The sequence below is a fragment of the Salvelinus alpinus genome, chromosome 24, assembly GCF_045679555.1.
Source record: "Salvelinus alpinus chromosome 24, SLU_Salpinus.1, whole genome shotgun sequence".
Classification (NCBI taxonomy): domain Eukaryota; kingdom Metazoa; phylum Chordata; class Actinopteri; order Salmoniformes; family Salmonidae; genus Salvelinus; species Salvelinus alpinus.
Window position 1 is genome coordinate 47,581,827 of NC_092109.1, and position 10,646 is coordinate 47,592,472.

The 10,646-nt window shown below is 51.9% G+C and overlaps 1 protein-coding gene across 1 annotated transcript in view; it reads left to right on the forward strand.

Annotated features, from left to right (window-relative positions):
* Window positions 1-10,646, forward strand: part of polq (polymerase (DNA directed), theta) — an 80,656-nt gene that overhangs the window by 37,488 nt on the left and 32,522 nt on the right. The window contains 7 exon segments of the mRNA XM_071363258.1: window positions 2,894-3,018; window positions 4,432-4,675; window positions 4,756-6,794; window positions 7,248-7,444; window positions 8,013-9,487; window positions 9,589-10,570; window positions 10,573-10,646. The exon segment at window positions 10,573-10,646 is cut by the window's right edge and continues 203 nt beyond it. Coding sequence (XP_071219359.1) covers window positions 2,894-3,018; window positions 4,432-4,675; window positions 4,756-6,794; window positions 7,248-7,444; window positions 8,013-9,487; window positions 9,589-10,570; window positions 10,573-10,646 — 5,136 coding nt within the window.

Below are 10,646 nucleotides of genomic sequence, written 5' to 3' on the forward strand. Positions count from 1 at the left end.
CAGGGTTTCCCATAACACACACACCAGGGTTTCCCATAACACACACACCAGGGTTTCCCATAACACACACACCAGGGTTTCCCATAACACACACACCAGGGTTTCCCATAACACACATACCAGGGTTTCCTGGAAATGTATTGCTGTTAATACCAGTGGATGTAGTGAGAGCTGCTGCTGGTGGTTTAGTAAATAGCCCGCCACAGGAGTCGCTGGTGCGCGATAGAACAGGAACATCCCTGCCAGAGAAAACCTCCCCTAACCCGGACGACGCTGGGCCAATTGTACGTCGCCCCATTGGTCTCCCGGACGCGGCCGGCTGCAACAGAGCCTGGACTCGAACCAGGATCTCTAGTGGCACAGCTAGCGCCTTAGACCACCGCGCCACTCGGGAGGAAACGTGGTTTTATAAGCCCAGTCATTACTGAACAATTCTAAATGCCATTGCGTGTTAGAAACAGTTTTAACGGCCATGATTTAAAAATAGCTTCCATTTTTATTTCTCAACTGGTAATTGAAGCTCGCTTTCCATTCGCCATTCAAGTCTGGGTTTGGCCGGGGTAGGCCGTCATTGTAAATAAGAATTTGTTCTTAACTGACTTGCCTAGTTAAATAAAGGTTAAATAAGATATAATAATCAAGTGCACAGACAGCTAGCCAGGCGTCATCAGCATGTCACACACCACATTGCAATGAGCAGGAGGCAGTATGCATTTAAAAAACAAATACTAAAATGTTTGAAACCTGAACGTTTTACTACACATTATGAGGCATGTCTTCAAAGTAGCCTAGCCAAAATCCATCCAACCAAACAGGCAGGCAATTATTTAATAAAGACTTCTATATACCATTGAAACCAGTATTATTTCATAAGACTTCTATATACCATTGAAACCAGTATTATTTAATATAGACTTCTATATACCATTGAAACCAGTATTATTTAATAAGACTTCTATATACCATTGAAACCAGTAGTCTATTATTGTCCAGTAGCCAAAGGAACAATCCTAGTCATATTAAAACCCATATTAACAACCCATCATAGTGGTTGATAATCCTAGTAGTTGATAATCCTAGTAGTTGATAATCCTAGTTATAATACCAACCCATCATAGTAGTTGATAATCCTAGTAGTTGATAATCCTAGTAGTTGATAATCCTAGAAGTTGATAATCCTAGTAGTTGATAATCCTAGTTATAATACCAACCCATCATAGTAGTTGATAATCCTAGTAGTTGATAATCCTAGTAGTTGATAATCCTAGTTATAATACCAGCCCATCATAGTAGTTGATAATCCTAGTAGTTGATAATCCTAGTAGTTGATAATCCCAGTTATAATACCAACCCATCATAGTAGTTGATAATCCTAGTAGTTGATAATCCTAGTAGTTGATAATCCCAGTTATAATACCAACCCATCATAGTAGTTGATAATCCTAGTAGTTGATAATCCTAGTAGTTGATAATCCTAGTAGTTGATAATCCTAGTTATAATACCAGCCCATCATAGTAGTTGATGATCCTAGTAGTTGATAATCCTAGTAGTTGATAATCCTAGTAGTTGATAATCCTAGTAGTTGATAATCCTAGTTATAATAACAGCCCATCATAGTGGTTGATAATCCTAGTAGTTGATAATCCTAGTTATAATACCAGCCCATCATAGTAGTTGATAATCCTAGTAGTTGATAATCCCAGTAGTTGATAATCCTAGTTATAATACCAGCCCATCATAGTAGTTGATAATCCTAGTAGTTGATAATCCTAGTAGTTGATAATCCTAGTAGTTGATAATCCTAGTTATAATACCAGCCCATCATAGTAGTTGATAATCCTAGTAGTTGATAATCCTAGTAGTTGATAATCCTAGTTATAATACCAGCCCATCATAGTAGTTGATAATCCTAGTAGTTGATAATCCCAGTAGTTGATAATCCCAGTTATAATACCAGCCCATCATAGTAGTTGATAATCCTAGTAGTTGATAATCCTAGTAGTTGATAATCCTAGTAGTTGATAATCCTAGTAGTTGATAATCCTAGTTATAATACCAGCCCATCATAGTAGTTGATAATCCTAGTAGTTGATAATCCCAGTAGTTGATAATCCCAGTTATAATACCAGCCCATCATAGTAGTTGATAATCCTAGTAGTTGATAATCCTAGTAGTTGATAATCCTAGTAGTTGATAATCCTAGTAGTTGATAATCCCAGTTATAATACCAGCCCATCATAGTAGTTGATAATCCTAGTAGTTGATAATCCCAGTAGTTGATAATCCCAGTTATAATACCAGCCCATCATAGTAGTTGATAATCCTAGTAGTTGATAATCCCAGTAGTTGATAATCCCAGTTATAATACCAACCCATCATAGTAGTTGATAATCCTAGTAGTTGATAATCCCAGTAGTTGATAATCCCAGTTATAATACCAACCCATCATAGTAGTTACGCCGTGGTTGGAACGCCGTGGTTGGAACGCCGTGGTTGAAACGCCGTGGTTGGAACGCCGTGGTTGGAACGCCGTGGTTGGAACGCCGTGGTTGGACACCCTAATGGGTTACGCACCCAATTCATATGGTTCCGGTACATGTTTTAAATATATATATTTTTAAATCAGAACAAATTCTTATTTACAATGACGGCCTACCCCGGGCCAAACCCAAACCCGGACGATGCTGGGCCAATTGTGTGCCGCCCTATGGGACTCCCAATCACGGCCGGTAGTGATACAGCCTGGAATCGAACCAGGGTCTGTAGTGACTCCTCTAGCACTGAGATGCGGTGCCTTAGACCACTGTGCCACTCGAGAGCCCCATTTCTTAAATGTCCGGTAAATTAAAATACACACACACACCCTAACCCCTGCTCTTTCTCTCTCTTCAGGTTCTTCACTACTCTGGTCCTTCAGGACTTGGTCAATGAGGTTCCTCTGGGTACCGTGGCAACCAAGTACAACTGTAGCCGTGGACAGCTACAGTCTCTTCAGCAGTCTGCCTCCACGTATGCAGGTAAACACACACCGCCCTGCCCAGGTAAACACACACAGCCCTGCCCAGGTAAACACACACAGCCCTGCCCAGGTAAACACACACAGCCCTGCCCAGGTAAACACACACAGTGCTGCCCAGGTAAACACACACAGCCCTGCCCAGGTAAACACACACAGCCCTGCCCAGGTAAACACACACAGCCCTGCCCAGGTAAACACACACCGCCCTGCCCAGGTAAACACACACCGCCCTGCCCAGGTAAACACACACCGCCCTGCCCAGGTAAACACACACAGCCCTGCCCAGGTAAACACACACAGCCCTGCCCAGGTAAACACACACAGCCCTGCCCAGGTAAACACACACAGCCCTGCCCAGGTAAACACACACAGCCCTGCCCAGGTAAACACACACCGCCCTGCCCAGGTAAACACACACCGCCCTGCCCAGGTAAACACACACCGCCCTGCCCAGGTAAACACACACCGCCCTGCCCAGGTAAACACACACCGCCCTGCCCAGGTAAACACACACCGCCCTGCCCAGGTAAACACACACCGCCCTGCCCAGGTAAACACACACCGCCCTGCCCAGGTAAACACACACCGCCCTGCCCAGGTAAACACACACCGCCCTGCCCAGGTAAACACACACCGCCCTGCCCAGGTAAACACACACCGCCCTGCCCAGGTAAACACACACCGCCCTGCCCAGGTAAACACACACCGCCCTGCCCAGGTAAACACACACCGCCCTGCCCAGGTAAACACACACAGCCCTGCCCAGGTAAACACACACAGCCCTGCCCAGGTAAACACACACAGCCCTGCCCAGGTAAACACACACAGCCCTGCCCAGGTAAACACACACAGCCCTGCCCAGGTAAACACACACAGCCCTGCCCAGGTAAACACACACAGCCCTGCACAGGTAAACACACACCGCCCTGCACAGGTAAACACACACCGCCCTGCCCAGGTAAACACACACCGCCCTGCCCAGGTAAACACACACCGCCCTGCCCAGGTAAACACACACCGCCCTGCCCAGGTAAACACACACCGCCCTGCCCAGGTAAACACACACCGCCCTGCCCAGGTAAACACACACCGCCCTGCCCAGGTAAACACACACCGCCCTGCCCAGGTAAACACACACCGCCCTGCCCAGGTAAACACACACCGCCCTGCCCAGGTAAACACACACCGCCCTGCCCAGGTAAACACACACCGCCCTGCCCAGGTAAACACACACCGCCCTGCCCAGGTAAACACACACAGCCCTGCCCAGGTAAACACACACAGCCCTGCCCAGGTAAACACAGTAGTCTTTATCCTCCTCTAGGTAACAGTGTTCTGTTAGTTACTTCTGTCCCCGCATGTCCCAGACCATGCTGTAACCATAGTAACGGTGTGGTTTCCTGTCCCGTAGGCATGGTAACGGTGTTCTGCCGGCGGCTGGGATGGCACAGCTTGGAGTTACTCCTGTCTCAGTACCAGACCAGGCTGAGCTTTGGGGTCCAGAGGGAACTGGTCGACCTGGTCAGGGTCTCACTGCTGAGCGCAACAAGGGCACGAACACTCTACGACCAGGGCCTCGCTACGGTGGCCCAGCTGGCCAGGGCAAAGGTCACTGAGGTGGAGAAGGCCCTACGCAAGGCTGTCCCCTTTAAGAGGTTAGGAGGAGGGAGGAGAGTGTGTTGTAAAGGGCTGGTGGTGATGATGGTGATGATGGTGATGATCTCTTCCTCTCCAGTTCTCGTCGTGCGATGGATGAGACCGAGGGGGAGGCAGCCGAGAGGCGGAGCTTACGGTGTGTCTGGGTCAGTGGGGGGCGGGCTCTAACAGAACACGAGGCAGCCATTGCAATCGTGTCTGAGGCCAGGCTCCTCCTCCAGCAAGACCTCGCCCTATTGGGGGTGACCTGGGACCCAGGGACACTGCCCACGGAAAACGACCATGACTCACCTGAGACACAGCGGGACCGGTCCAAATCCTGGAGAGATGGAGAGAGGAGGTTAAACGAGAAGAGAGAGATGGAAGACGGAGGGAAAGAGGGAAGGAGAGAGGGAGAGAGAAACGTGGTTGAACAGAAAGAGGTAGAGGGGAGAGAGAAGAGTGAGGTAGAGAGGAAAGCTGTAGAGCAGAGAGGGAGAGAGAAGAGTGAGGTAGAGAGGAAAGCGGTAGAGCAGAGGGAGAGAGAGAAGAGTGAGGTAGAGAGGAAAGCGGTAGAGCAGAGAGGGAGAGAGAAGAGTGAGGTAGAGAGGAAAGCGGTAGAGCAGAGAGGGAGAGAGAAGAGTGAGGTAGAGAGGAAAGCGGTAGAGCAGAGAGGGAGAGAGAAGAGTGAGGTAGAGAGGAAAGCGGTAGAGCAGAGGGAGAGAGAGAAGAGTGAGGTAGAGAGGAAAGCGGTAGAGCAGAGAGGGAGAGAGAAGAGTGAGGTAGAGAGGAAAGCGGTAGAGCAGAGAGGGAGAGAGAAGAGTGAGGTAGAGAGGAAAAGGGTAGAGCAGAGAGGGAGAGAGAAGAGTGAGGTAGAGAGGAAAGCGGTAGAGCAGAGAGGGAGAGAGAAGAGTGAGGTAGAGAGGAAAAGGGTAGAGCAGAGAGGGAGAGAGAAGAGTGAGGTAGAGAGGAAAAGGGTAGAGCAGAGAGGGAGAGAGAAGAGTGAGGTAGAGAGGAAAGCGGTAGAGCAGAGAGGGAGAGAGAAGAGTGAGGTAGAGAGGAAAAGGGTAGAGCAGAGAGGGAGAGAGAAGAGTGAGGTAGAGAGGAAAAGGGTAGAACAGATTAACAAGGGTGAGCAGAGAGAGAGGGAAGAGGGAGGAAGCGAGGAAGACCCTAACCTTCCTGTCTGTGACGGGAGAGGTATAAACACCCAGGACTTAGCTGAACTAGTCAGTAGCCCTCATCTCCCTCTCAATCCCTCCATCCACCCCTTCCACTCTCACCCTCCCCGTTTCAGAGCCCCCACCTCCCGAGTGGAGGAACCTCGGGCCAGTGTTTCTGGGGGGACAGTAAAGAGGGACGGACTGGGCGTGGCAGGGAGATCTCCTGCACAGGCATGTAGAGGACAGCCGTCCACAGCTCTGAGGAAAGTACTGCGCTCTATACACTCAAAGAGGAGAGAGAGGGAGGAGGAGAGGGGGGAGGAGGAGAAGAGGGAGGAGGAGAAGAGGGAGGAGGAGAAGAGGGAGGAGGAGAAGAGGGAGGAGGAGAGGAGGGAGGAGAGAGAGAAGGAGAGGAGGGAGGAGGAGGAGAGAGAGAAGGAGGAGGAGGAGAGGGAGGAGGAGAAGAGGGAGGAGGAGAGGAGGGAGAGGGAGGAGAGGGGAGAGAGAGAGAAGATGGGAGAGAGGGAGAAGAAGAGCGTAGAGAAAAGAGAGAGTGAGGAGAGGAGGAGAGGAACATCGTTTAAACTTCCTCCTGAAACCCTACCAGTCCCTGCCCCGATCTCGGTTTCAACCCCAAAGTCAGCACCCGTCCTCCAGAGCAAGGCACCACCAGAGGTCCCTGTACCCCCTCCTCCCTGCCTCCTCTCCCCTGTCCCTCCCCTCTTCCTCTCCTCTGCCCTCTCTTTTGTAGTCAAACACCGGAGGGTGGAAGAGGAGGATCAGTGTGGGTCTCCAGAACTCTATGAGGAGGAGGGAAGGTTTGGGGATAGTTTAGAGTTGGACACTCAGACTGAGAGAATGATTCTACTACAAGACCAGAGAGAGGAGGGGAGGGAGAGAGAGGCAGCTAACTCACAGCATGAGAGAGGGAACAGGGAGAAGGGTGGAGAGGAGGAGAGGGGGAACAGGGAGAAGGGTGGAGAGGAGGAGAGAGGGAGGAGGGAGAAGGGTGGAGAGGAGGAGAGAGGGAGGAGGGAGAAGGGTGGAGAGGAGGAGAGAGGGAGGAGGGAGAAGGGTGGAGAGGAGAAGAGAGGGAGGAGGGAGAAGGGTGGAGAGGAGGAGAGGGGGAACAGGGAGAAGGGTGGAGAGGAGGAGAGAGGGAGGAGGGAGAAGGGTGGAGAGGAGGAGAGGGGGAACAGGGAGAAGGGTGGAGAGGAGGAGAGAGGGAGGAGGGAGAAGGATGGAGAGGAGAAGAGAGGGAGGAGGGAGAAGGGTGGAGAGGAGGAGAGAGGGAGGAGGGAGAAGGATGGAGAGGAGAAGAGGGGGAACAGGGAGAAGGGTGGAGAGGAGGAGAGAGGGAGGAGGGAGAAGGATGGAGAGGAGAAGAGAGGGAACAGGGAGAAGGGTGGAGAGGAGAAGAGAGGGAGGAGGGAGAAGGATGGAGAGGAGGAGAGAGGGAGGAGGGAGAAGGGTGGAGAGGAGAAATCCACCGACGTTAACCCACCGAACCCCTCACCAGTCAACAGTATCCATGGCAAACCCCATACCCATGGTTCCCATGACGACGTTACGCCCAGATACATCTCTCTGACTGACAGCCAGATGGAACAGATCCTCGACGACCAGGTACACACACACACACACACACACACACACACACACACACACACACACACACACACACACACACACACCACATTGATGGTGGTGATGGTGGTATTGATGGTGGTGGTGATGATGATGGTGGTGATGATGATGATGATGGTGGTGGTGGTGATGATGATGGTGGTGGTGATGATGGTGGGGGTTGCAGTGGTGGTGATGATGATGAGGGTGGTGGTGATGATGGTGGTGGTGGTGGTGATGGTGGTGATGGTGATGGTGGTGGTGATGATGGTGGTGATGGTAGTAATGGTGGTGGTGATGATGATGGTGATGGTGGGGGTTGCAGTGGTGGTGATGATGATGAGGGTGGTGGTGATGATGATGATGGTGGTGGTGATGATGGTGGTGGTGGTGGTGGTGGTGATGATGGTGGTGGTGGTGATGATGATGGTGGTGATGATGATGGTGGTGATGATGGTGGTGGTGGTGATGATGATGGTGGTGATGGTAATGGTGGTGATGATGGTGGTGGTTGTAGTGATGGTGATGATGTTGATGGTAATGATGGTGGTGTACTCTTCCTCCCCAGATCTTGGCAGGCGATAATGATGACGATGATGAACCCTTCCCACCCCCTAGCGCACACCGCTCCTCAGTGACCAATGAGAAAAGTCTAAACGGCAGTAGCAGCTTCCTATTCGACAGCCTGTACGACAGCTCCTTATTGGCTGGGCTTAGCCACGACTCTCACCAATCAGAGGAAGAGAAGGAGGAGGGGCCTGTTGTCATGGAGACCAGTCTCCTGTCCAACCAGCAGCGGCAACGCAGCGGGCTCATAGCCAATCAGGAGGCAGAGGAACAGGAGGCTGTCCAATGGGGCGAGTCGTCCTTCAACCTATCAGAGTGGGGCGACTCTCTGCTGGTTGGAGAGCACTTCCTGGAGAGGCGGAGCCTGCTGAGACACACGGAGGGACTGCAACACGAACAAGACTGTGGTCAGACAGACAGACCCCAACCTGAACATGGGGAAACAGAGCAACAAGGACCTCAACCCAACCACAGCATGGGTCAGACAGACGATCACGGTCGGAAAAACACACATGACCAGTGTTTGACGGAGCGACAGCAACACAATCACGGCGGTCTGTTAGATGAACCCAAAGACAACCATAACCCTAACCAGACAGACAGACTGACACAGAACACTGGTGGAGAGGAGGTGGAACCTTCCTGGTCAGAGAGACGGGGAGAGGGGGGAGAGAGAAGAAGAGAGAAGAGGAGCGATGTAGTGGGAGAGGAAAGGGGAGAAAAGGGAGGGATTGAGAAGGAGAGAGATGGAGGGATTGAGAAGGAGAGAGATGGAGGGAGAGGTGTTGCAGTGTGTGACAGCAGGCTTTTTAAAAGACCTGCATCACGGAGAGATGGAGGGAGAGAGGAAAACAGAAAGAGAGAGAGAGAGGAGGAGAGAGAGAAGAGGAGAGAGTCTGAACCCTCCCTCCACTGCAGCCCTGGTCTCCAGGACATCTTTGATCGTTGGCCTAGTATGTCTGACCAGCCCTCCCAACACCCTCTCCTGCCACCAGCTCACACACTCACACACACAGCTGTTGACAACACAGAGGACAGTTTCACTGGTCTGACTGGTCTAACAGCACTGGTACGTGCTGAGGAGGACAGAGAGACAGAGGACAGTTTGACTGGTCTGACTGGTCTAACAGCACTGGTACGTGCTGAGGAGGACAGAGAGACAGAGGACAGTTTGACTGGTCTGACTGGTCTAACAGCACTGGTACGTGCTGAGGAGGACAGAGAGACAGAGGACAGTTTGACTGGTCTGACTGGTCTAACAGCACTGGTACGTGCTGAGGAGGACAGAGAGACAGAGAGACCAGCTAGCAGCCACACAGAGATGGGAGAGACCAGTGTGAGATGGGGGGAGACGAGGGAACCCCTGAGGGAGAAAGATGGGGAGAGACGAGGGGAGACGGGAGAGAACAACGTGAGATGGGGGGAGACAGGGGGACAACTTGGGGAGAGAGACGAGGGGAGACGGGAGAGAACAACGTGAGATGGGGGGAGACAGGGGGACAACTGGGGGAGAGACGAGGGGAGATGGGAGAGAACAACGTGAGATGGGGGGAGACAGGGGGACAACTGGGGGAGAGAGAAGAGGGGGAGAGACGAGGGGAGACGGGAGAGAACAACGTGAGATGGGGGGAGACAGGGGGACAACAGGGGGAGAGACGAGGGGAGATGGGAGAGAACAACGTGAGATGGGGGGAGACAGGGGGACAACTTGGGGAGAAAGAGGGGGAGACGGGAGAGAACAACGTGAGATGGGGGGAGACAGGGGGACAACTGGGGGAGAGAGAAGAGGGGAGATCAGGTGAGGCTCATGGGGACCTCATTCCCCCAACTCCAGAAACCGTCAAACTGACCACCTCCTCTGTCCAATCACCTCACACCATGAGGACTATCAACCAATCACCTCACACCATGAGGACTATCAACCAATCACCTCACACCATAAGGACTATCAACCAATCACCTCACACCACGAGGACTATCCACCATTCACCTCTCACCACCAGACCTCTCAACCAACCAACTCTTATTTCCCATCCTCTCAACCAATCAACCCCCACCCCTCGACCTATCCACCAATCAGCTCACTCCACCCGCCTCCCTGATCAACCAGCAGTCTCTGTTGGTCCCCAGTCCCTGAAACCAGATCCCAAAACGCACACACACTCTCACTCAGCCCCCAAAACAGACCCTAAACCTCCCCCTCCCCCCAAAACAGACACCAAACCTCCCCCCAAAACAGACCCTAAACCTCCCCCCAAAACAGACACCAAACCTCCCCCCAAAACAGACCCCAAACCTCCCCCCAAAACAGACCCCAAACCTCCCCCCAAAACAGACCCTAAACCTCCCCCCAAAACAGACCCTAAACCTCCCCCCAAAACAGACACCAAACCTCCCCCCAAAACAGACCCTAAACCTCCCCCCAAAACAGACACCAAACCTCCCCCCAAAACAGACACCAAACCTCCCCCCAAAACAGACACCAAACCTCCCCCCAAAACAGACCCTAAACCTCCCCCCAAAACAGACACCAAACCTCCCCCCAAAACAGACCCTAAACCTCCCCCTCAACCCAAAACGTTGCTAGACTCTCCTCCTGTCCCCTCCTCCCCCCATCTCTGACTGACGAGGGCTT